Source organism: Biomphalaria glabrata, chromosome 6, assembly GCF_947242115.1.
Source record: "Biomphalaria glabrata chromosome 6, xgBioGlab47.1, whole genome shotgun sequence".
Lineage (NCBI taxonomy): Eukaryota > Metazoa > Mollusca > Gastropoda > Planorbidae > Biomphalaria > Biomphalaria glabrata.
This window is the reverse complement of record NC_074716.1, coordinates 13,781,317-13,809,022: the sequence shown is the minus strand read 5'-3', so window position 1 is coordinate 13,809,022 and position 27,706 is coordinate 13,781,317. Positions and strand designations below refer to the sequence as shown.

At 36.7% G+C, this 27,706-nt stretch overlaps 1 protein-coding gene and 1 long non-coding RNA gene across 6 annotated transcripts in view; one reads left to right on the top strand and one right to left on the bottom strand.

The window, feature by feature from the left end:
* LOC106073086 (arrestin domain-containing protein 3-like) overlaps positions 1-24,314 on the top strand; it is a 209,833-nt gene extending 185,519 nt beyond the window's left edge. For all 5 annotated transcript variants that reach the window (XM_056032067.1, XM_056032066.1, XM_056032065.1 and 2 more), the window contains exons 6-8: positions 5,913-6,095; positions 17,455-17,732; positions 19,636-24,314. In XM_056032067.1, coding sequence (XP_055888042.1) covers positions 5,913-6,095; positions 17,455-17,703 — 432 coding nt within the window. In that variant the 3' untranslated portion in view covers positions 17,704-17,732; positions 19,636-24,314. The remainder of the gene's footprint in view (positions 1-5,912; positions 6,096-17,454; positions 17,733-19,635) is intronic.
* Positions 14,144-19,404, bottom strand: LOC129926652 (uncharacterized). The gene is made up of 3 exons (XR_008778372.1): positions 19,212-19,404; positions 14,778-14,953; positions 14,144-14,617 (listed from the first exon to the last, which is right to left on the bottom strand). It is a non-coding gene; the product is annotated as an uncharacterized LOC129926652 (long non-coding RNA).
* Positions 24,315-27,706: the final 3,392 nt, after the last annotated feature.

The following is a 27,706-nucleotide window of genomic DNA, read 5'->3' as shown; positions in this document are numbered from 1 at the left end:
TTAAATACATATACATACAAGATATTTATATTGTGTCGATCCCACCCCCATTTAATTTAATATTAAACAATCTCTTGTAAATATGAAGAGAAATTTGTCTCTCGCTCTGCAAAGCACTTCTTTTGAATACTTCTAACACTGCAAATACTTCTTTTGAATACTTCTAAGCACTTCTAGCACTTCCAACATCTGCAAGGCACTTCTTCAGAATACTTCTAGCACTGCAAAGCACTTCTTCAGAATACTTCTAGCACTGCAAAGCACTTCAACTTGTCTGCAAGGCACTTTTTCATTATACTTCGAGCACTGCAAAGCACTTCTTTAGAATACTTCTAGCACTGCAAAGCACTTCAACTTGTCTGCAAGGCACTTCTTCAGAATACATTTCTAGCACTGCAAAGCACTTCTAAAAGCTTCTATCTTTTGATTGAATCTTTTATTTGTTATTCAACCTCAAGTTTGTAACTACAAGATTGTCCTGAATTCCTTGGGAAATTGTTTCAACCTTTGACCCACTCTCAACGTTCTAATGAAGCTCTAATTAGATTTTGGGAGAGCTTCCAAATAATTCTACTAGAAGACTTCCCTTTTTAAATTACCGCTCTAAACTTAAGCTGGACCAAGCGACCTTGAATCTATCACTCAAACTCAATCTTCTCTTAGTGACGTCTGCTTATGGTACATCCGGGCTTTCAAAACGTGGAATCCACCACTTCCGCCCAACTTGACCATCCTTCCACTAGTTGAGTTGTGATGGCTCCCGTGAGAATTCACCCCCCAACCTCTCCCCTTTCTCGCTTCGGCGTGTTGACAACAAAGTTGTGAGGACATCTGTAACTCACGTCTGAGTGGATCTTGGTGCAGTGCTCACACTTGTTCATCGCCTCCAGAGAGAGGAGAGCGCACTTCTTACCGTTTCAATCCTTACTTCACCGCGGGCTTAAAGTACACGTGTATTGATTGTCATGTGTTGGTGTGCCTTTGGTCTTTTTGGCTTTACTTTCATTTTATTTATAAGTCACTTTATTGTTTTGATAGTTGACTTTTTTTTTATTAAAACAGTTTATTATAGAGAGTGATCCCTTGTTGTTTTTTTTTTCCTTGAAGTAGAAGGATATAAAAGGATAGTTGATATATTTAACGAGTATTTGGACTTTTAGAAACCCTACCTGTATTGTTCATATCTTCCCCCTTGCACTAAACAGTCATTCTAGAATGTGTTTCAACTGAGACTATCTGTAACGTCCTACCAGTTTCTTGAACAGACTTAATGCCCAAGTTGTAATGTGCCCAACCTGTGACCGCAGTTGTGTATCAAGAATTGGCCTCTTTAGTCACACAAGAAGTTGCAAAGGGAAAAGATTGTCTCTCCAGACGTAAATGCCACAGAATGTGGCCGAAGTAAATTTCACTCGATTGTTGACATTTCGATTTCTCCGAATACAACACGTACTACATACTTGTAAATGGCCTAGCCTAATACATTTAAATACATTTTTTAAAATACTTGTAATTTACACACAAAAAGGAACTATTTTTAGGCTAGAAAATATTTTACAGTACACTAATACAATAATTATAATAATAATAATGCTTTTACACAACTACACTAATACACAGGCTCGAATACATTATTTAAATTAATAACATAAAATAACAAGGTTATAAAGACAGTTTGTGTATATATATATATATATATATATCCGCGACATATTGTATCCACGACATATTGTATCCGCGATATATCGTATCCACGACATATAGTATCAGCGACATATTGTATCCGCGACATTTCGTATCCGCGACATATTGTATCCGCGACATATCGTATCCGCGACATATCGTATTCGCGAAATATCGTATCTGCGACTTATCGCCATAAACACATTTGAAAAAAAAAACTTGAAATGGCGAAGAATGAACCGCAAAGTAGCGAGAGGATTACTCTAGCCCTGGGTGGAATGAAACGTTTCCAGGACATGTTTGTGATACTCTCAGAGAGATTATTGTAACCCTGGATGGAATGAATGAACGTAATAGACTTTTTAAAAAAATAGTTTAAAGATCATTAAATGACATTGTTTTTTTATTTCGAAGATAAGGATATATATATATATACTAGCCGGACATTACCCCAAACTTAGCTAATGTTTCTTTCAATTTTTTCTCTTTAGCCATGAAAATAAAAGTATTTTTGCGAAAATATATCTACATCCATATTTGTCTATCTGTATTATAAAGTAGAAGGTACGGCGTATGTATGTGCTGAATGGAAATCAAAACCGTTTGACCAATCTTGATAAAACTTGGCATAAATGTTCCTTGGGTAGATTCATTTGTTTAAATTAAGTAAAATACATCTATTTTCACTAAACATTCTTGATGTATCAGTTTAAGGTTGAATTTAAGGTTCAATAAGCTTATTAATTATTTTATGTTAGTATATTTAATATTACCCATATAGAGCCTATATAGAGTTGAATTAGAGTTTTAGACCTAGGATTTGCCTAGGAATAGAATGATGTGTAACCTCTCGGGTAATGTCTAATGTAAGAATGTACGTCAGGAATCCTAAATTCGCAGATATAAAGAACGAATTTATGTAAAAATGTTTTTGAAAAACAAATTTGAAGGTTAATTTTATTAAATAATGAGACCAATAGACTATATTTTCTATTTTCATGTGTCAACGTAAAAAACTATATGTGCAAAGTGTAGTTCTTAAAATTAGATCTAGATCTAAATCCTTTCGATCTTTGCTCATGTCAACATGGTAAATTAAGCCTAGATTCATAAAATAGCATACTTTCATACAGTTGGTCAACTTTTTGTTTTGAGGGTCTTAAGTTTGTTTTAGGGCTATAATACATAAACTACGTTCTAAGTTAGTACCCAAGGAACATTTATGCCAAGTTTACTCAAGATTGGTCAAACGGTTTTGATTTCTATTCGGCACATACATACATATGCCTTACTTTCTACTTAATAATATAGAAGATTCTAAATCGACGATTTATATATACTATTATTATTATTATATGTGTTTTTGCCATAGCATATATACGAACAAAAAATCGTTTAGTTGTCTGAGCTTATGATCTGAATTAATTTTCTCTTGTATCTTGTTACGACGGAGATGGCCTTATATAAGAGTATAAGCATGGAAGAATGTTGATCACAATATCGCCTTCCAAAAATTATCTGAAGACCTATAACTAAAAGTTGACTACAATGTTAAAAGACGCTTTCATTTTGTGTAAGTCTTTAAAGAAGAATTACAATATACATTTCTTAGATCAAAGTTATACAAACTACAAACATGCAGGGAAAAAACAACTTTCTATTTGGCTGGTTTCCGTCAAAGATGACTTGTCATTGGATGTCTTTTCTTGGCGGCCGCTGGTGTTCAAAGGGTTAAACAAACCTTATGACTTTTGAATGTTGCTCGGGGCCGATTTTTGTTTCATGTCCACGTGTGCGTGCGCGCGCCTTTGAAAAGCGGGAAAAAGCAAAACAGATGCACGTGGAAAGAGAAGATAACTGCAATCAAAGAGGTCACTGTGTGAGCCCTATACCGGAAGTTTCTTCGTGTATCTATGGAAACACTAAACAGATTAGTTGATAAGTAGGACGTGACGTATCAGTGTGTGGGCTAGTTCTATCTCCCCGAGATTGTGTGTGTGTGTGTCGTTGAGTGTGTGCCGTATCTCCCTGGGGGCTCTTTCTTATTTTGGATCAGTGTGTGGTCCATTCATCGTCTGCAGAATATCCCTTACAGTTGCCATTTACCTACAGGTAACGTGATGTTCTTGCAGATTGTTGGATAGGTTCTGCAAGAGAGTGTTCGAGTCTGGGCCAATGTTGGTATTTCTGTATATCTAACAATATTTGTTAAATTCGTTTCGAGAGATAAATGCAGTGTCTTCTTTTTTTTTTCTCTTTAGATGCTTGCATTTCAATTAATATCTTCTCGGCTGCTTCTGCCAGCTTCGCCTTTGTGTGGACCCTTTATAAATGATAACGCTTTATGAAAAATGTTGCCAAACGCTAGAAAATGCATTTTTCAAAAAAATAAAAATGTCGCATTTCTCTCATCTTTGCAAAGTTTCTCTCGACGTATTGATTTCTCTTTCACTCTCTCTCTCTCTCTCTCTCTCACACACACACACTCTCCCTCACTCTCCCACGCTCTTTTTGTATTATTCAAATGATAGTTATATTCAATGCAATAAAAAGCCTTGAAACGTACCAATAAAGGATGTTATTCTTCTTCTTCTTCTAGCCAGCTTTATAGCTGCTGAGCTGTGAGCTCTTTTGCAGACTGTGCCAAGGAAAAAAAGTGTGCTGTTTTCTTCAGTTGTTCAGCACTGCCGTACAGGGTGTTGGTTATGTTGGGCTGTAGTGGAAGTAGGGTCTGCCTAAGGTGGATTAGGGAGGGGCATTCAAAGAGGATATGGTTTACGGTTTCAAAGGGGTGGGCGCAGTGTCTGCAAAGGGGCAGTTGTGTAGAGTTTATTTTGTTCAGGTGGTAATTTAATAGTGGTGTGTGTCCTGTTCTTAATTGGAAGATTGTATATTGTTCTTTGCGGGGGAGGAAGTTAATACTGCCCAGTTTGTTAGGCGTAGTCATTTCTCTGTACATGGCTCTGCCTGTGTTTCCTGATGCCCATTGGTTGAGCCACTCCTCTTTGTGATTGTTGACTAACATTGACCTTAGGGTGAGGTAGTTAACAGGTCTATCTGGTTGTTCCATAGATGAACCTGCCTTTGATAGCTTATCTGCCTTTTCATTTCCCATGATGCCAATGTGTCCAGGGATCCACTGTAGTGTGATATTGATATTTAATTTTGATATCATCTGGTGGATTATCACAATGAGTGTTGTCAACTCTCTTGGGCTGTTTGAGATGTTATACATTTATTTTGTTTGTAGCACCATTCCTTTATATATATATATATATATCTTAACCTTTAAAGAAGCAATGGAGAGTGGTGGCTGAGCTTTAAAGCTCTAAGTTTTAAAATCTCGGTGAAAACTGGGATTTAGTATTTCGAGAGTTTTAGTGCCGCACCTGAGTCCAGCCAACTCTAATGGTTACCTGACATAAGGCGGGGCGATTGGTCGATCTGCTGGCTACATGTCACATGTCCAGCCAACTCTATTGGTTACCTGACATTAGACGGGGCGATTGGTCATTGTGCTGGCTACTTGTCACATGTCCAGCCAACTCTATTGGTTACCTGACATTAGACGGGGCGATTGGTCGTTGTGCTGGCTACTTGTCACATGTCCAGCCAACTCTAATGGTTACCTGACATAAGACGGGGCGATTGGTCGTTGTGCTGGCTACATGTCACATGTCCAGCCAACTCTAATGGTTACCTGACATAAGACGGGGCGATTGGTCGTTGTGCTGGCTACATGTCACATGTCCAGCCAACTCTAATGGTTACCTGACATTAGACGGGGCGATTGGTCGTTGTGCTGGCTACTTGTCACATGTCCAGCCAACTCTAATGGTTACCTGACATTAAACGGGGCGATTGGTCGTTGTGCTGGCTACATGTCACATGTCCAGCCAACTCTAATGGTTACCTGACATTAAACGGGGCGATTGGTCGTTGTGCTGGCTACATGTCACATCTCCAGCCAACTCTAATGGCTACCTGACATTAGACGGGGGAATGTAAATGCGATTGGTCGTTGTGCTGGCCACATGACACCCTCCTTAACCATCGGCCATAGAAACAGATGACCTTTACATCATCTGCCCTATAGATCTCAAGGTCTGAAAAGGTATATACAGTATATCCAAGGGTGGATTAAAATAATTCAAGGCGTTTTTTTTAAACTTAGTTTGTATCTTTGTTTGACATCTTTGTATGACATCTTTTTTTCATCTTTTCCCCAGAACGTAACGTATTATTCTTATCGAGGCAGATTCTCAGAGTCTACGACACTGGTCACGGTACACAAAGGGAGAATCGCCCCTCGGGGGAAACAAACCTGGAACAGGGAACTGCTGAGTGTACCCACCGTGCCGCCCTCCCACCTCAGGGGGTGTAGGATCATTGACGTGCAGTATAGCATCGAGGTGAGTTGGTGAAACTGCCGGGTTCAAATCTTTCGTTTGACAGCTTGTAAAGTGGTGAATAGGCGAGAATGCTTAATAATAATAATAGTAATCATAATTTAATTTATAGAGCGCTCTTAACAAACAAACTGTAGGCTCAAGGCGATGTGATGACACAAAACAAATAGCGTCTATTCCCCTTTCGGGGGCCGCTAAAATGACAAATTAATCTATAAAAGTTGGCATATCATTTACAGTTTACACCAATAGTGACATTTGAAGTCCATAGTGTTGACCACTATAGAATTTTTCGAATAAACGATTTAATTTTATTTAAACTACCTAATAAAATACATTTGCTGATTGGCAGCACTCTCGGGATAATGAAATTATAATACAGCTTTAAGACATTCAAAATATATATACTTTTTTATTTTAGTCATTTAATGTTTATCTCCTCTTGCTCGGAATCTGTCTCTTTAAAAATTAATCCATCTGAACATTTCACTACAAGAAAATTTCCTAAACAAGTAATGTGGTGAAATAGTTGCTATTTGTTTATGTTTGTGTAACGTCGTGAGAATGTGTTCACAACATTGATTTAGTGTGCTACTGTCCAAGTCTCCTTCGTCAGTTCATGTGTCGTTCTAGTTTAATAAAGCCTTGTTTTAGGTTAATCTTCAGTGTTCTTTATTTCTTATTACAATTTATTAAACTAGAAATTTTCAATTTCATGGATCTATGTGCCTCACGTATCTTTTTTGGATTTTCGTTCAACACTATTCTCAGTCTGTAAGTAAAAGTAGTAATACAAATGGAACGTCTATTTAGGCCAAAAGAGCTAGACATAGAGCCTAGCTCGCCATCGGCTGCCGAGAAGTGGCTGCACTGGCTCAGAACATTTGAGAATTTCATCTCCTCAGTCTCTCATTGCGAGATTGACAAAAAGAAATTACTAGAAAACTACGTTTCTTCGAGCGTATTTCAGTACATAAGTGAGTGTACAACGTTCGAAGAATCAATCAAAGCTCTACAAAATGTCTACGTGAAGCCTAAAAGCGAAATTTTTGCACGGCACATGATAACTCTTTGTCGACAAGAGAACGGACAAACCGTTGACTCCTTCCTACTTAAGCTTAAAAGTATGGCCAAAGACTGTGACTTCAAAGCTGTCACCGCTGAAGAACACAGAGATATCTTCGTAAGAGACGCCTTCATTACTGGACTGGCTTCAAACAGCATAAGGCTGCGACTCTTAGAGAAATCTACTCTAACTGATTGATTTTAAGGGGCCACTCCCATCTGCTACTCACAACAAATACTTATTAACAATGGTGGATGAGTACTCACGCTTCCCATTTGCCTACCCATGTCCCGATATGTCCTCATCCACTGTCATAAAGTGTTTAAATCAGCTGTTTTCCTTTGTTGGGATGCCAGAGTACGTCCATTCTGACAGAGGTACGTCCTTTATGTCGAGGGAGGTGCAATCCTTTCTGCACGAGAGGGGAATAGCTACAAGTAGAACAACCGCCTTTAATCCTTCAGGCAACGGACAAATTGAACGACTAAACAAAACACTATGGAACGCTGTTACTTTAGCACTGAAAGACCTCGATCTCCCGATCTCGAGATGGGAGCTTGTCTTGAACCAGGCCCTATACTCGATTAGATCATTACTATCTACGGCAACAAACGAAACTCCACATGAGAGAGTTTTCCGGTTCAACCGGAAATCCTCCTTCGGGATATCTATCCCCACTTGGCTATCTAGCCCAGGTAGAGTGTTGCTGAGAAGAGAGAACCGATCTTCAAAGTATGATCCTCTCACGGAGGAAGTCGAATTGCTGATGTGCAACCCCCAATATGCCGTCGTACGGTTGCCCAGCGGTAAAGAGGAGACGGTCTCTCTAAGACGCTTGGCTCCCACCCCCTCCCCATCCACAACAACAAGTGAACCTTCGTTCTTCCCTCAGGGTGAGGATAATGAATATCCTCCAGAAACTCAAAACACGGAAGTACCAGTCAACACCCCTACGGTGATACAAGAAAGGAAAGAACCCCTGGTAGGCTCTGAGGACCTCCGAGCGCTTCCTCTTGAAAATACCCCACTTGACGCTCAGGAACTCACTAGTGACTCCCAAACTGTAGAACAGGATAGTCAACCCCGTTACAACTTGAGAGAGAGAAGAACCAGACCGAACTATAGAGTCTAGAGTTGTTCCTTTATTGCACTACTTATGTTCTACATAAACTGGCATTGTTTATCTCTTGCTACTGATACTAGAGTTTACTTTTCACTTACTTACGTACATGTCTACTTACTACACTATTTGTTAATATTTAAAACAGAAACTAGTAATTGTTTATAAGTCATACAACAGATACTGGTTTTTAGGTTTCTTTGCATCACCATTCACTATTGTTTACAAGAGAAATTAATATTTCGACACTATTTATTGATCTATTGTATTACAGGCACAGGCATTCTCTTTTATTTATGCTATTGGCCTACTATATTACTATACTTGCTATTTTGATTCTAGGCGGGGTGAATGTGGTGAAATAGTTGCTATTTGTTTATGTTTGTGTAACGTCGTGAGAATGTGTTCACAACATTGATTTAGTGTGCTACTGTCCAAGTCTCCTTCGTCAGTTCATGTGTCGTTCTAGTTTAATAAAGCCTTGTTTTAGGTTAATCTTCAGTGTTCTTTATTTCTTATTACAAGTAATTTCAAACAAACAAAAATACTGACGGTGGCTGAGTGATAAAGCGCTTGGCTTCCGAACTGAGGGGTCCTGGGTTCGAATCTCGGTAAAGACTGTGATTCTTATTCTCTTGATTGGTCTGGCACGCTAGAGTCCACCCAGGGGCGTAACTAGGGATTTGGGGGCCCGGGGGGATTGACCTCTTTGGGGGCCCCTTGCATTTTGACATTCGACATATGACATGAGATAATGTACGCAAAAATAAATAAGCCCAAAATTAAATTGGTTCAGTATATCAGTAAACTTAACAAAAAGTAATCATCAAGACTCTTTTAATGAATAATACGTTGTTTTTTGGTTAAATAATGCACAAGTGACAAATCTAAATTGATATCGCTTCACATATTGCATTCTGTGCAGCAAAGACATCTATAACATCAACTACATCGATACTTTCTAGTATTTGTGACTTCACTGACATTAAAACCATGATAAGCCTTTCTTGCGTCATTGTGCTCCTGAGATAGTTTTTGATGAACTTGAGCTTTGAGAATGATCTCTCACATGACGTAATGGAAGTGGCCTGTGTTAGCGGTATTCAGTGGAGGTTGCAAAGTTTGAGCACACGTAATTCCCATATGAAGCCTGTTTCCTCAATATGTCTATTGGTGATTGTATTACTGGTTTGTTAATGAAAAGTGCTCGTGGATCAATGACATCATTGAAAAAGCGATTTTCCATTTATTTCATCATAAATACAGGAAAAGTAGCACAGTTTGTCACAAGCGTGTCTTCATCTAACAGGTTTCTTGGTTCAAGAAGAAACCCAAAGGTATCCATTTTCTTTCCAGCCTTTGGAATCTGCCCTTCATCTCCATATGAAATCTGTCCAGCACTTCTGTCGTAACACGTTTTGACAGTCCTACATTAGAACTAAACTTCCCATCATGTCTTTTCTTTCTTCTGGTTGTTTTGATTACAGGGAATCCATAGTATTCACTACCTTCTTTTGCTTTTTCGATGGATTGGGTTTTTGTCAGTTTCTCATCATTTTGCAGAAAGCATGAAAGGGTACTAATTTCTTCAGCAGACTCCCATATATGCAGTCCAGACTTTTGTAGTTTCTTCTGAACTATATTAATTGGGCGCAGGAGCTTTGACCAGAATTTCAGATAGGCAAAAAATTCTTAATTTTCCACTGCATGAAGAAGATTCTGTGCTAATATTATATGGTATTAAGTCATTGTTGGTTGTTTATGTTTTGTAAAGCAAAAGGATTCAGAGCATACACAAGTGGGAAAGATCCATATCTCGTTTTGCTCGAGTAGGCCTATAGAAATACTCCGATAAGTGGACTGCCGTATTCACCATCACAACTGCTGACGAGTAGAAGACTCAGGGAATCATTCCAACTGATCACAAACTATTGAAACCATCGGTAGCTGAAAATGCAGAGACATTACTCAACGAACGACAGATGAAAAGCAAAGTGAAATACGATGCAAAAGCAAGACTACCTAAAGATTATTCTGTTGGAGAGTTCGTCTAGGTCAAACATGGCAGAAAGAAGTTGTCATAAAAAAACATTCAGCACCCAGATCTTACATCATAAAGACAAACGATGGAAAAACATACAGAAGAAATCAACGCTTTTTGAATAAGAGTTTTGATGAAGACATCTCTGGGTACTATGAAACTGTTGGAACAAACGAAAAAGACAGTTATAGACCAACGTCTAGAGAACTTGTTGTGCCAGTCAAAACAACCAGAAATTGACGAATTGTTAAAGTTCCTAGTAGACAGGGCCGGCCTTATGCGCTTTCATAGGCCCCGCGCTAATTCCATGTGTACATTATTAAATTAAAGCATTATAACGTATATAAAATAACAGAACAGGGTTTTCGCAACCTCCTGATTTTCCAGGGCCTCCAGGAAATCTCATGAAAAGGAAAAATATACGATAAAGTCCTGAACTTTTTTTGACTTTATTCAAATCTCCTGAAGAATAGACGAAATTGACATTTTGGGTGCCAATATATAAAAAGTGGCATTGCGAGCTTTCATTTGATAAAAATTTATTGTAAAGACGAAAGAAGGCCTATTTTCTAATTTAAAAAAAATAATTTTGACATTATGCTTATCCCTACCCAGACTAGGCCCCGCGCGATCCGTTTCGCATAGGGCCCCGCAAATGCTAGGGCCGGCCCTGCTAGTAGATATCACTCTTAAGAACTTTAAAAGGAAGGGTGTGATAATAACTTCAAAAGGAAGGATGTGCTAATATTATATGATATTACGTCATTATTTTTTGTTTCTGTTTTGTGCGAAAGCAAAAGGATTAGATGTAAATAAAAAGAGTTTCCATTGGAATGAGGAAAGATGAATAAAGGGGTAATAACTAGAGTGTGAAGTTTAATTCTGAAATTATAGACGCCAAACCCGAATAATGGACAATTTTACATTATTAAGAATAACTTTTAGATCTGTTATACTCGATTCTGTAAATTTTGCTTCAAGGTTAATCATTGTAGCCATAAAATACTCGCCATTTAGATCTATTATTAGTAAAGGTAACAAGATACCTGGAATTCGCTGTATATCATGCATGACATGCAGTTTTATTCGTGGCAACAAAGTTTAAAATGTAAGACTAATTTTTTTTTTTTAATTTGATCTCTGTGGGAAAAAAATATTTTTAAAATGTCAACAAAGTCAACGTTCTGATAGACCTGAATCTAGGTTTAGTCTTTGTGATAAATTTAATCCATAAATGTGAAAAAAAAAGACACCCGTTGACACTATTTGTCAATCAAATATATTAATTTATGTATTTACAAATAAATTTCGGAAACCCATTTGGGGACCCCCCAGGTGGGGGCCCGGGGGGATTTTAAAATTCTCCCCCCATCCCCCCCTTAGTTACGCCACTGAGTCCACCCAACTCTAATGGGTACCTGGCATATGTTAGGTAAAGTGAAGCGGTTGGTCGTTGTGATGGCCACTTGACACCCTCGTTAACCGTCGGCCATAGACCTTTACATCCTCTGTCCCTATAGATCGTTAGGTCTGAATGGGGAACGTTGAAATACTGACCACTATAAAGTCAAGCGTAAGTAGAACAGTATTTATTCAGCCTAACACTTAGACGAGTAATGTTTACCATAAAATGACTTATGTTTTGTTCATTGTACTCCAGTCGAACCTTACTATAAAATGATGCACTGTAAGTTATTGGGTTTAAGAGGGCAGAGCTAAATGATGACATAACTTTGACATAAGTTTTTAAGAACTTCGTTGCTGAATATTCTGTAAAGATTGTACCCCTCCAATTCTTGTAATAGTAATCACTCTTCCGTCGTTTTTACAGTCAATGTTGTTACTTGTCAGTTTTGGCTTTTACGATTAGCATTAAGTGACGTCATTTTGATTGTACTTAAAGACAGCACAATCCTATTTTCTATTTACACTAGAATGGCCAATTAGTCCTCTCTTCACTCGGAAAAGTCGATTACATTCATGGCATTAGTAGGTTAACCTCGAAACAGCTTCATTTTGCATACAAGCCAAGTTTTTTTTTCTTTTAATACCTAAAGATTCTGTGACAAATGAAGAGAATGAGTACTCTGAAGCCGAGGCCAGTCCTCACGATGTACGGAATGCTAGGATATGTGCCAGTACAAACTACTCACCAACGTACCTAGCTAAACAATCCACTAATGTGCTCGTCTCAGGCACGCACAAACATCTCCTACTTGCATTCCAACACGGAAATCTAGCGTCTACTTTTAAATCTTATCAGCTTGTCCAATCTACGGGCATGATTGAATCGAAGTAAGAACTGATGGATCTCTAGAGAAAACTTGGGAAGTTGTGGAAGATTTTTAAAAAGAGAGAGAAATTTGAGAGGTAGAAAAGAGTGAAGGTGTTAGAGAGAGAGAGAGAGAGGGAGAGAGTAGGGAGGATAATACCCCGAACTGTTCTTCTGTTTACTCTAATGTCTGGAATGGAATCGACTGTGTTTACCCCAGACCTAATTTGACCATTTGGTTCCAGGTGTTCTGGCTACTTGTGGAACCTATTGATTGCTTATGGCATAGGTAAAAACAGGTCTACCATTTTAACACTATCAGGGTATTGTGTAAACATCAACCTTTCACAAAGTCTGTATGTGTGCGGTTAATGGGTTTGATTTGTGGGCCTTTAAAATTTTCTTTATTTTTTTTTATTCAGTTTGAAATAAAGGCTTGATCAGCATTTTCGAAGCCCCTGATTGAATGAGATATATAGATGCATACAGATGTTTTCAAAGCGTAAAGTAATGTAAGTGAGGCTTCATGTGCACTCTGCCTTTATTCAGTTAGTTAATCACCAGTTCTGATCACAGATACAACTGATAGTAATCTGAAGGGCCCGAAACAAACAATGCTAATAGAGCCGGGCAAAACTAAATGACTTCTAATTAATTGCATACTACTAAGCGATAGTGTAAAGAGTGGTATTGGCCTGATCGAGCCAATTATCACTTTAAAAATACTTAGCGCAGGCTGGAGGCTACTTATTTTTAATATGCTTTGCATCAATTCCACTTCCTTTTAGAGGCGGCCTAAATTAAAAAAAAACAACATATCCTAATAGCATTAATACGATAGATCTAGACTAGAGTTTGTTGTTTTTTTTCGAGAGAGAAAGAAAGAAAGAGAGAGAGAAAGAGTAAGTAATGATACTTTGTAACACTGTCAAAATATGAACATAAAAACACGGAACATGAACCTGGCATTTAATTGGGGCATGATTGGGGCCTTTGGAAAATGCATTTTTTCTCTAGGCCTGAAACTGATTGTATGAAGAAATGTATCCGTGTCTAATACCGTACATTGCATGCATTAAGATTAAATGTTGAAAATAATAAAAACAAAAAAAAAAAAGAAATATCCAAAAGTGGGGAGGGGAGTCCACGGTCGAAATATAATATATATTGAATTGAGAAGCCGAAGTAAAGTCATATGAGTGCGTGTATGTGTCAAGGGTGCATAATAGAGTAGGTGTTTCCAAAAAGTCAAAAGTCTATGTCAAAGCATTTACGAGTAAAAGGTTAAAAGAAAACGAAATTTGGGGTTCCAGAGAGCGAAAAGAGAGAGACAGACAGACAGACAAACAGACTGAAAAGAAAATAGCGGGGACACAAAATTTCATTATAACAGATACATTCATTCAAGTATGTTAGGTTGGTCGTTACAATGTGGCTCATTTATTACAATAAAAAAAAGGAGGGGGTGTCCTGCCATAATTATCAATATAAAGGCTGGGAGCAAAACTGCTAGTTTCTATTATATGTAAAATAACACTAACTTATGTGTGTATGTATCAACAGATCTCTTCAACTATCAAACGTATTGGCATGAAAGCTCGTACATCGGTTCCTCTTACCGCTTAGGTGTTTCCTAAGACACGGTTTTTATAGAGTATTGATCTAAACGCCTCAATTCACCAAAAAATGCAATCTTTCTATTCAACATTCGTATTTTATTTTCAGTATTTCCGTAAGGGAACAAATAGGAATAGCACAAAAATAGGATTTCCTGTATTTTTAAGCACATTTTCTTGTTTTTTTCCCGAATAACTTTTTAAAAATGTGCCTTGCGTCACCTCCGCTTTCTTTTAGACGCAATCTAAATATTAAATAATAATAATAATAATAATAATAATAGCATCAAAATGATAGATTTATGGTCTATTATTTATTTATTTTTGAAAGAGAGAGCAAGAAATTGTGTACGTTGATCTAATAGAAGGTAGGAAAGCTGCAGGATTGGCCACTTTAGTCACATTAGAATCTGCAAAGGGAAAAGATCTTCTCTCGAGTCGTAAAATGCCATTTAAAAAATCTGATCTGTGAACAAGTTCTTAAAAAAATGTTTTATAGCTTTCATTGTTAATTGGATTACATGCTGTTCTCCTATAGCTAATAGTAATAATGATAATAGTTGAACTTACTTAAAAATGGCGATTTTTCTAATTAGCCACAAACAGTTCTATAAAACACGTGGATAAATTGTCTTCCCTTGAGTCCATGCAGCTTCCTGCCAAATAGGAGTGTGTCTACGTCTGACAGGTTTATGACTGTCTCTGTTCTATAAAATTGTTCATACTTCACAGTCTGTGAATAATTGCTGGGGGATATCAATCAAGATTGCTCTCAGTGACACGTGCTAGAAGAGACACGTAGTACACTGCTTTACCTGGTAGAAGGTGGGCAAAGACAGATAGTTCAACAAAAATATTCAAAGCCACATTTTAATTACAGTTCGCTACTCTATACAGCTTTACCCAAGCCTTATTATCAGAACGTGGCTAGGCCGCATAGATTAAATTAGTTTGTTGCCTATTTTAAAAATAAATCTGTCGATCGTTGACAAAAACAAAAGACGTTTGAAAGAATTAAACCATTCGTTGTGTTTCCAAATGCGTGGCTGTACTTTTTCCAATGAGACCTTGGCATTAAAACACTTATATTTGAACCTATTTATATACAGGCATATGGGTCTTTTTTACCGTAGAGGTTTCTTTGGTCTAGAGACACGAGGGGTGCGCCATGAGATAGATGAGTTCTTTTCAGGCTCGGGTATCTGCCTCAACGTGGCACCCGGGTGGAAACGATTACTTGAGGAAGTAATTAAGACTAAGACTAAGACTGCTTTATTGATCCTTACGGAAATTTGTTGTGATTACAAGGACTCGTTTCTCATATATAGACAACACAACAGAAAAATACACATAAATACAACAGACAACATAAAGAGTTCATTCAGCGACTACAAACAGGTATCTTGGTGCATTTCATGTTCCCTGATCAATGAGTGGCGGTGATAGAGTCTGACCGAGTGAGGTACGAACGAGTTTTTGTACCGCTCCGTTCTTGTTTTGATTGACAGCAGTCGCCCACTTCGCGACGACCTAGCGTAGTTCTGATGGAGCGGGTGGCCGTTGTCTTCCAAGATTTTTTCGATTTTTCTTAGGCACGTTTGTTCAAAAAGTTCCTTTAAATGTGGTAATGTTGTGAGTGTAATTTTTGATGCTTTTTTAATGATGTTTTCTAGACGTTGCAACAGTTTATGCTAAATGAATAGCAAAACAAAACTCCTGTGGGAGTGTCCAAGGGAATGCGAGAGCTTTCCCATTGCACCGTGTGGAGTTGAATTAGAGCTTCCACGCCCCTGTCGATAATCCATGCGCCGTTCCTCAAGGGACCGTTACACAAATGGCGAGTCCTGCACGGTTAGCTTGGTACAACATAGGAAAATGGCGGAGGTTCCCGGTGTACTCGGCCTTCGGCCATGCATTCTAGTCCATGCGCCCGGAGTGCCAGATATATCGGAAATAGCAATGCTTTACATATCATTGACTTGGACCTCTTCCAGACAGAACGGTTATGTTCAAGCAGGCTTACATATCATTGACTTGGACCTCTTCCAGACAGAACGGTTATGTTCAAGCAGGCTTACATAGACATTGACTTGGACCTCTTCCAGACAGAACGGTTATGTTCAAGCAGGCTTACATATCATTGACTTGGACCTCTTCCAGACAGAACGGTTATGTTCAAGCAGGCTTACATAGACATTGACTTGGACCTCTTCCAGACAGAACGGTTATGTTCAAGCAGGCTTACATAGACATTGACTTGGACCTCTTCCAGACAGAATGGTTATGTTCAAGCAGGCTTACATATCATTGACTTGGACCTCTTCCAGACAGAACGGTTATGTTCAAGCAGGCTTACATAGACATTGACTTGGACCTCTTCCAGACAGAACGGTTATGTTCAAGCAGGCTTACATAGACATTGACTTGGACCTCTTCCAGACAGAACGGTTATGTTCAAGCAGGCTTACATAGACATTGACTTGGACCTCTTCCAGACAGAACGGTTATGTTCAAGCAGGCTTACATAGACATTGACTTGGACCTCTTCCAGACAGAACGGTTATGTTCAAGCAGGCTTACATAGACATTGACTTGGACCTCTTCCAGACAGAACGGTTATGTTCAAGCAGGCTTACATAGTCATTGACTTGGACCTCTTCCAGACAGAACGGTTATGTTCAAGCAGGCTTACATAGACATTGACTTGGACCTCTTCCAGACAGAACGGTTATGTTCAAGCAGGCTTACATAGACATTGACTTGGACCTCTTCCAGACAGAACGGTTATGTTCAAGCAGGCTTACACGCCTAGAGCTCGAAGAGCCTTCGTCTCAGTTCTTTTGACAATCACGCAGTTCTTTTCAGGACACATTATTGGGCTTGCCGGTGTGACCTAAATAATTGCCTGACTTTACGTTGGCCCAAAATCGTTTGTAGGATCTGCCGCAAGAAACACCAAAGTTGGTAATCCAGATACTAAGGGCTCCAAACTTGATTTTTTTTTATGTTTGCTCCTGAAGGTTAAATGCAAGGCGTTGAGGTTGGGAAGAATACTCTACTGCTAAATGACTCAGCTTATTAAACTTACAAGGTACTGCTTCTTGTGTTAATTTCATTTTAAAGTTGATGTATTACAAAGATGACAGTTTCCAGTAAAATCCAAAACAAACTGTTCAGAATCCCGGATATAAAGAAAACGATGTTAACATTTTAGGGTTAATCCTCTCAAATTCCTTTTTCTTTTCAGCTGTGCATCAAGCCATGTGGGGTGGCCAGAAAAGTGAAGCTCCCAGTGGACATTGTGATCGGCACCGTGGCCTTGAAGGACCAACAGCACAAGGTCACGTGCCACCCGCTGCTGTCTCCCGAGGACAACAACTTCCCCTTCCCCTTCTTCTCTGCCAACGACGACAGTGAGGTGTTTCTGACGGACCTGTCCATCCACAACATGCTCCCCACAGCCCCGCCTTGGGAGGAGGACGATGATATCCCGTGACACGGGCCCAGGCCTGCACTAGTGAACAAGTAAGTTATTTAACCTTGGTTAGGCCAATAATAGAATATGCATCCTCTGTTTGGGACCCCCTCAACTCAAGAAAACATTAAGAAACTGGAACAGACACAAAATAGAGCAGTGAGTTTCTTAGCTAACGAATATTCACAGTTGACAAGAGCAACATTTTTAGTAAAATCACTAAATTTAGAAATCCTTCAGGATAGAAGACTTAAAAGTAAAATAGCAATAATACATAAAACACTGAACCATAATCTTCAAATACAAAAACAAAATCTAATAAAATACTCAGAAAGACACAAAGAGAAAGACACATCCACATTCCTTGTTCCATATGCTAGAATAAATTTGTACAAATGCTCCTTATTCCATAGAGTTATTAGAGCAAGGAATGGGTTGCCTAAGCCAGCCAGGAAAACCAGTGAGTTGGCAGAATTTAAGTCATTGGTTGACTAGATGCATGACACGTAGGGTGTAGTCATCTTCTTTCTTTAAGTAACGTCTGTATTATATAAGATCAGTATTGGCCGGTGTGTTGATAGCTTGAAAGGGCTTAGACTAGAAAAGTATTTCACTAATTCATGCCAATCCAATCAATAAAAACTACTTTAAGAACATATTCGACTGTTAGCACAAAATGGAAAATGAATTAGAAGAGGTATATCCTCCCTCCTTGCTTGGTCTCCTCACATTTACTTTCACCTACTCCGTAGTCAGATGGGACCGTTGGGGCATAACACAAGATCTGTTTACAGTCTTTCTTCATTCCTCTCTATTATTTGCCTTTCAATGACAGACCAGCCCATTCTTTAATGTTGTTCCCATCGCTTTCTCTGTCTGCCTATTCTTCTTTTTATCCTGTAACTGTGTCCTGGAGGAAGGTCTTTGCAAGCCCTGAGGATCTTGTGATATGACTATAGAGATTTAGTTTGCGTTTTTGGAAAGTAGTTTTGAAAGTCTTTTGCTGTCCTATTGCTGTAATAATCCTGTCTCTAATCTCTAATAATCCTGTCTCTAATCTCTGCGTTTGTAATGCGGTCTTCTTATTTGATACCTAGGATCTGTAACATCCCAATCCCATTGCTAGGATCCTCCTCTCTATTTAATCAAATGTGTTCTTACATTTCTGATACAATATCTTACGATTCCAATACTATCAAATTTTAGCCCAATTTTAGGCTCTATTCTGCCAACTGTTGGTAATGCTACTGTAAATCTATTTTTACCTCAATTTGCCTTTTTTTTCCAGTTTTCAAAGAAATATCGAAATTAAAATGATTTAAGATTTAAATATGACCGGTATAAGTGTAGCACTATTACCAACGGAACATCTTGAGTAGTCCTATGTGCTAGAGGTGGCGGGAGCAAAATCACCCTGACAAGTAACGCGTGTACCAGACATGTTTAAATCATTTAAAATTTAAATGAGATTATTTGTGTTTTCTAGTTATTTCGTCTACTGGTTTGTCTTGACATTAAAATTGACTTACCTAAACAGGGTTATTGAATAGAAACGTTTAGGAAATGATTGACGAACGATAACTTTGGATCTCCACTGAATGCTAATGACGCCCCCTAGGAATTAATGTCTTGCACAGACTAGTTGTAGAGACTTCCGCTGTCATTTTGTGAAATATTTGTTATATGTGACCGAATGCATACATCCTTGGAAAATAAAAGGCAGTTTGTGCATTAATATTACCTATCTTATTACATTAAAGTGTCCATGGAAAGGGAGGTAAATGGAACAATATACGTATCTTGGTTCTAATGTAATTAGTGGTTGTCTACCTTTTAGTGTTTACCATGCTTGTAAAGCTTACGAAAATATGAATATCTTCTCTGTTTCAGCTATTCTAAACTCAATGTCTCTACTGTATCATTTAATACAATCATAATTTTGTTTTCTTGCAGATCGACAAAATATTCCAAGTGTCATTCCGTCATAGTCACGTGTACTAATTGGAACCATAATTCAACAGTCTTTGACAGTCAAGTTTGAGCTGCAGGGCTAAAGGGGGGTGCTAAACGGACATACACCACACACACAAAAATGGAGAGAACACGGGTCATTGAAGACGAGGGGCTGTCACTTGGACATTTCTGCTTCTCTTGGCTGTCTTCATGCAGTGCTCGGAGAGGACGCACCATTTACTAGACCATGACTCTTCACTTGATTATATTAGTGCATTTACATCCCCTTGTTCTATAAATAGATGTTGATGTTAACTCTCTACACAGCGTGTAGTGATGGATTTAAAAAAAAAACAAACTAACCTTAATTACACGTTGTTTGTGTTTGTTGTTGTTGTTGTTGTGGCATAATGGATAGAAAAAAAATGAATGTTGTATTTGTTACTGTTTTTGTGCTTCTCTTTTAAATCAACTAAATGAACTGGCCAAGTTGGGCTGCTAATACTAAGCAATTATTTTTTTTTTAAATAGGGTTCATAACCTACGTGTTCCTTACCTCTGGGTTAGGTAGGGTTCATTATTTATTTACTATCAAATATTGACTCTTATGGTATGCGATATTTTTGGACACACAACTCGGCATTAAAACTTGGTAAAGAATGTTATAGCCTAAACATTTGAAAGCAGTCACATTTCATACTCGATGTAGATATTGTTGTAGCTTATAAGAATTATTACTGGCGTACTACTGCAGCCGTGAAGATGTATAATAGTGAAAGATCTTTATAATATTTATAAATATCACATAACTGGTTCAATCAGTCACGAATAAAATACTCATGAATATGGTGCGTTAAATACTCTTGCTATAGGCGTACATTGTATTCGTTACTTGTTCAAATCTATTCTTCAAGAATATTGTTATTAAAAAATGATTATGTTGAGATGCTTCAAGGATACTTGACATTTATTTTGATATTATTCCATGAACACATGTAATAAGTTAGAAAATTATTATAAACTATATTTTGTATTGTGGGGCTCACTTAATTAGATATCTACTCGTCAATATTCTCAGCACCAGTCGATCACCGTTTGTCTTTGATACATTTTTTCTTCATTGTAGTCCAAGGGGTGTAACCACAAATTTGGTGCAAAGACCGCTTACTTACAATAATTACATCCCCTGCTGAAATACCCTTTCTTTGTTTTCAATCTCTTGATTTAAACTGATCCAAACATTTAACAAAATTTATTGTAGAAAATTACTTTGTTCAATTTTTAAATGAAACAATTAAACTACAAGTGTGAAACAAGAAGAGCGGTCATTGAGATACATGTAAGTAAATATAATATGTGCAGACCAATTTTAATCAGATTTCTTTTTAAATAAAGAATGTGTAGAGTCTATGTACACACCATAGTGATGCCAGAGACACACAGACACAAACTAGGAAATTAAGTTACACAACATGTTGAAACATAAAAGTAATTCTAACCTTATCTTTATACTACAGAAACATTTGAGTGTTCTCTGAATTTAAAGGAAATAAAACACTTTTTTATACATATAAAAACTTAAAAATCAATTAGAAAAAAAAAATACAATATATTGTTCAGTTTATAATATTTATATATTTTTTTAAACTCCTGACAGTTTATATACATATATATATATATATATATATATATATATATATATATATATATATATATATATATATATATATATATAGCAAGTATTGTCACAAAATAACTGAAGCATCTTTGTAAATCTTCGGTAATTCTTCCCAGTATACTAACTCTAGGATGACTGCCTGGTCGTGTGGTATGCGTTCAGTCATCTTCACGGTCCCGGGTTCATACCCTGCCTTGTTATATCCCATCCCTCTGTGGGAGGTTTGGACTAGGAAGTAGATTATCTTGAACCCTGAAGGAGCATTTGAAACATGTAAATCATACATATAAAACAAACATTGTATGTTTCAGAAAAAAAACTATATCACTGTGTGCATTATCAGATAATATATTAGTGGTAACTTAAAACTGATAATCTATTTACCAATTTAAAAGAAATCCTTATTAGACTCGTCTGAGAGTTTCTCCTTAATTTTTTTTATCAAGTAGTTAAAATTGTGGTACAAGTATCTTTTAGAGTTCATTATTTGAAAAGATTATTTCTGTTTTCATTAGATATCAGTATTGTCTTATTTTGCCTGAATAACATTTTTTCCTTAAGCTCACTCTTCTTCCTTGCTTATGATGGGTTGAGCTCTTGTGCAAAAGACATTTACAAAATAATGTTTTGACCTATTACTCAGTCTAATTTTGTTTATGTAAAAATAATTGAAAAAAATGTATAATTGTTTTTATCTTGTGTACAAACTGCCAAATTTAATTGGTGTTATGTTATTTAGGGTTTAATCATTTGTCTTGTGCTAATTAAAACTTTATCCACTAGTAAATACTATATCAATTTTATATATTACTTCATATTATCTCAAATATAATAACAACAATATGTCTTGGTGATTTTTTTTTAGTTTAGATACTTTACATTATTATTTTTAAAACAATCCTTCATCAGAGGGAGAAAACTCATTGTAAATTATCCCTGGAACCCAGTAAAAATTAAGAGGATAACTCTTGCCTAAAACAAATATAAAACTGAGATAACTCTTGCCTAACCTTACTAGCTCAAATAAAACAAAAGTGGGCCTTACTACATGGCAACACAAACTCTAATTGTTTTCTAATGTGTGTGTGTACAATATTTGCAAATGTAAACTTAACTACACAGTGACACACAGTAAACATTGTATATGTCTAATGTCATGTGTGAACAATGTTTGCTAATTAGGATGCTTGTGAAAGTATGGTCTTAAGCTTGGAGCATATGTTTTTATTCATGTTAAGCATACACATTTTTGTGTTTAAAAGTTTTTAGTCACAATATTGTTTAGTGTTTTTTTTTCTCAGCCCAACAAAAACTTTTTGTAAGAATAGACTGTTGACTTGTATTTCTCTGAAAGAAATAGTGTCTTAGCTTACAGGCAATTTATGGTATGCTAATTGTATTACATTTCACAAAGACATTAACATTTATTCCCTGTGCTGGGACAAACACAAAATTAATTGTACTTTTTAAACATATATGGATGGCTGCATGGTAGTGTAGTTGACGCTCTGGGCAGTTGTCACAATAGTTCAGGGTTTGAAAGCTGCCCACCATTCTGCATGAGGTTTGGATAGAATGAAGTTATCTTCAATTCTGAACTAACTTCAAAAAATATATAACAAATACAGTAAGATGAATAAATGAAAAGCTAAAAAAGAAAAACTACAATTTTATGTCACCAACAGACTCAACACAGAAAAGAACACAAACTTATCCAGGACTGTCATATATTTTTATAAAAACCAAATGTAAGTTTAACAAAGATAGATAACTTTTTTTTTTGTTTCTTTATAAGAATTGAATAATCTTTACGTTTTAGAAATCTCCACACTAAAGTGTAAAGTACATATATCAGGGAGAGTTTTTTTTTTCAGTTTTGACTTTATGTATAATTACTTCATTCTAGTTAGTTTATTGCAACCATTTGATAACGGAGAGACTATATGATGAAATGTTTGGTATGTGTGCATGTTTCTATGCTTGTAAACTATAGAGCTATAAGTGGACTCTATTGATCTATACACTGATATATCTATATATAATGAAATATTATCAGAATATTTATTCTCGGATCTGATATATCCATAGTCTGCTTGGTATTTTACATGTGTGGTCATCTTTTGTATCACTATTAAGTCAGAGAAAGATGGATGTCCATGGCGCTAATAGCTGACCAGTGGGCATGCCAATTAGCTTATACTGTATCTGTATATTTAATTTTAATGGTATCTGTTTCAATTAACTTATGAGTTTAAATAAAATCATAGCAAAAAGTATTTTTCAAGTTTAACTTGTTTTGAATTTTCCTATAGTTTATAGAATTGAAGAGATGCACTTGACAAAACAAGAATCAATTTTAAAAAATTAAACAACTATTTAATTTACTATTGGTAATTAATTATTTTGTTTGGTATTGAAAAGGGAAAGAAATTGTACATGACTGTGGTGATGATATACATTGAATTAGTCCCTTTAAACCTTGTAGAGAGAAATAGCTCACTGCTTTAAAGTTTGAAACTTACAATAGATAACTATAAACCTTCTTTGTTGATAAGCACTTCAACTGCACAGTGGTTAGTGTGTTAGCTTGAGGCGGCTTAATTTAAGCTTTTTTTTTTTTTTTTTTTTTTTTTTTTTTTTTTTTTTTAAAGTTTTTTTTTTGTTTTGTTGTAAAATTCTAGTATCAAGCCTCCATTATTACAAGTTTGTTTTATATCTTCTTTATCTAGGCCATTCAAAATAAAAGTCCGCATGATGGGAACTTTGCCAGATTTTTCTTCATTTAATATCATTTACTTTAGATTTTTTTTTATTTTATGGTTAATGAGTGTATGGACTTCCTTTGAACTTAAATCAGTTAATGAGAGAGAGCAATTTGTTGGAATGTTATTTTGTTGTAGTTCTGCTCTTAACTAAATCCATACTGTAAATATCAATGTATCACAAGTATTGACTTGATGGTTGATTTGGTCAGAACATAAATAAATGTGATTATATTTTTGTCTTGGTCAAATGACCTTTGTGTATTTTCTTTTAGAGTTAATATATCTGTTTCCAATTGAAGAAGGGGGTTCACGTTGATCATTCTGTTAAAACATTCAAACAAATATCAGTACCGAAAATATAAAATACATCCCCACCCCTTTTTTTTCGGTTTCTTTTTTTTTTTACTTTTAAAAATACACATGTTCTTAAATTGAATTTTTTTTGGTCTAAATCAACGCAACAAAAACTTGATTCTGATTTGTATTGACCCAAATTATATTAGGCATTAACTATTAAAGGTTAGAACTATTTATCACACTGTTAAGTCTTGTGGAATAAAATAGTTTCCTGATGTGACTTGACTAAAGCTAGGACCCTTAATGTCACCACCACACAATGTATTTCAGCATTTTTGACAACTAAATATTTTTGTAAACAAATAAGAATTCCAAATTTATTATAACTTGGGCTATTATTAACATTTATTATTTATATTATAATACTGAAATAGTCAACTACTAACAAATAATACCCGCTTCACACACGCACACACACTAACCAGACCTAGCTAATCAAACAAAAATTTCACCCAGAGACAGAATGAATGTCAAAATTACCAAGGCATTACAAATATAATACGGCCTACAAATAGCTAGCCATATGACTGGCACCCATTCATACCGGCCCATACAATGTGTAAAATGTATTAGTGTTAACTGAAGCTTGTTGTGGGTCTCAGCCTCCCACCAATCCTGCCATTCTGGGTAGGTGGCATAGGCTATACTGTCTCAGGTCCGAGCAGGGAATTTAGATTCCTGACACCGCTTGATTTAGGGCTCTCTTTGCTTCTCTGTCTGCCGTTTCATTTCCCTCACCCTCTATGCCCACATGGGAAATGATCCAGATGAAGGCGGCATCAGTGGCCTAGCTTCATGGCGCGAAGGAGTTCAATGAACCCAGGCCCTCGACCCTTATAGTGGCCCACAGTCTGTGACGTACCAACCACGGCGCAAAGGGACTTATTGCGTTTGGGCCCATGACTCATGACCAGTTGGGGCCCACATAAGACCTTGAGGATGACACCAAACTGGAATACATAATTGCACTTTCGTAAAGGCGATTAAAAAATATTACTTTATAAGCCTTCCCAAAATATCCTTATACCAAACGTTAACTTCAAAGCGTTAAACTGTACTACAGTTTGTATACCAGCAGCCTAGACTGCTTTGATGTAAAGATCTGCTTCATTTTATCAGGTTTATTGTAATGGTAGATAGCCATAATCGTGCGTTGGTGGTGTCAATTAAATTGTTGCCAGCTGGCACCATTTTTACAAAGCTTCTATTAACTCACTCTGTCTGATCAAAAGTCTGTACACGTTATTTCTCACTCACCCATTCTCGGATCAAGCTTAAATTTTGCAGAATTATTTCTTTTTTTTTCTGACCACACAATAATCAACAATAATAATAATAATAAACAATTAGTTAATTAGCTATTGGGTTGGATATCACGAACAAGGGAAATTTAACATAGTTGACTCAAATGCTAAATTTTGACTCAGTTGCAAATTATTCAACTTTCGCAAAGCTCAATCTGTTTCTTTTTTTCTGCATTAAAAAAAAATTGACAATTACTCTAAAGTTACCGGGAGGATAGTTAGAGATTGACCATTGGTTATTGGTTGAAACTTGAATCATAGTTTAACAACATCATATATAAAATTTATATTTAAAATTGATATGAATATTGAGATATTTGACAGAAAGCAAAGCTCCACAGATTCAAAACGAGATATGCCAAACTGCGATGCCCAGGCTATGATGGTCATTTCAATATGAGAGGAAAGTAAAATGGCTCTGAGGCATTGCTTCATCAAAAGCAGCCGATCGAGCACTATGTTTACCGTGCTAACCACAACTTATACTTGGTCTGAAATAATTCCGTCAGCTGTGTTCAAGAAGTTGCAGATTTCTATGACTTTGCATAAAATGTGCATATGTTTTTAATCACAGCATATCAAGATGGGCGCTTCTTGAATCCAACAGAGAGAGCATAGTTTATAGGACAGTTAAATAATTGTTCCTTACAAGGTGGTCATCAAGGAATAATGCTCTAACTGCAATGAGATACAGATATTTTGATGTACCAAAGAAGATTACACAAAATACTTTCTGTTCCTCAAAGAAAAAAGAAAGCCTGGAAGCTGCAGCACTTAAAGGAAAATTAGAAATTTTTGATACTATTGTTCTGTACAAAATTGTGAGCGCAATCAACGTTGTTTAACAAATGTTGCAACGTGAGTGTCAGGGTTATGTTAAAGCCTTAGCTCGTTTGCCAGGGCCCCTGACATTCAACAGTCACCTTCGTGCTTGCAATAAACAGTCAACGAGATATTAACAGTATAAATGTTTAATGAGATGAATAGACTTTGATGACAAAGTGATGAAGTAATATTCTTGTAGTTACCCGTTTTACAACATGATTGTTATATTACTTAAATAATCATTCTCCACCTTGCTGTCCTACTACTAAACACATTAATATTCACAATCACAGCACAACACACTGCCGACTCGACTCTAGTATGATAAGTATCTAGTGTGGACTTCGAATCCCATACTAACTCCCTGTAGAGACAAAAGTAAAGACAAACTAAAAAGGTATAGTATACTATGGCATCGAAACAACTGTGAAATGCAGTCATGCCTTAGATACTCACCCTAAACAGGTGAGCACAGAAGAATCTGAATCTCAACAAACGTTACACCAGCATAACAAAACCACTCCATAAATTTACAAGCAAGGCAACAAAGAAAGTGCGTTCAAAAAGTGTGCACTTAATAAACATTGGTGCTATAATACCATAACCTACGCACCGACAGTGAGCATCAAGATCTACGCAAAGCTGTGAATCATCTGGAGAAGATCTAGACTTAATTAGGCTACAACATTGGAGAAGATCTAGACTGAAGTAGGCTATAACATTGGAGAAGATCTAGACTGAATTAGGCTATAACATTGGAGAAGATCTAGACTAAAGTAGGCTACAACATTGGAGAAGATCTAGACTGAAGTAGGCAACAACATTGGAGAAGATCTAGACTGAATTAGGCTACAACATTGGAGAAGATCTAGACTGAAGTAGGCTACAACATTAGAGAAGATCTAGACTGAAGTATTCTACAACATTGGAGAAGATCTAGACTGAAGTAGACTACAACACTGGAGAAGATCTAGACTGAAGTAGGCTACAACATTGGAGAAGATCTAGACTGAAGTAGGCTACAACATTGGAGAAGATCTAGACTGAAGTAGGCTACAACATTAGAGAAGATCTAGACTGAAGTATTCTACAACATTGGAGAAGATCTAGACTGAAGTAGACTACAACACTGGAGAAGATCT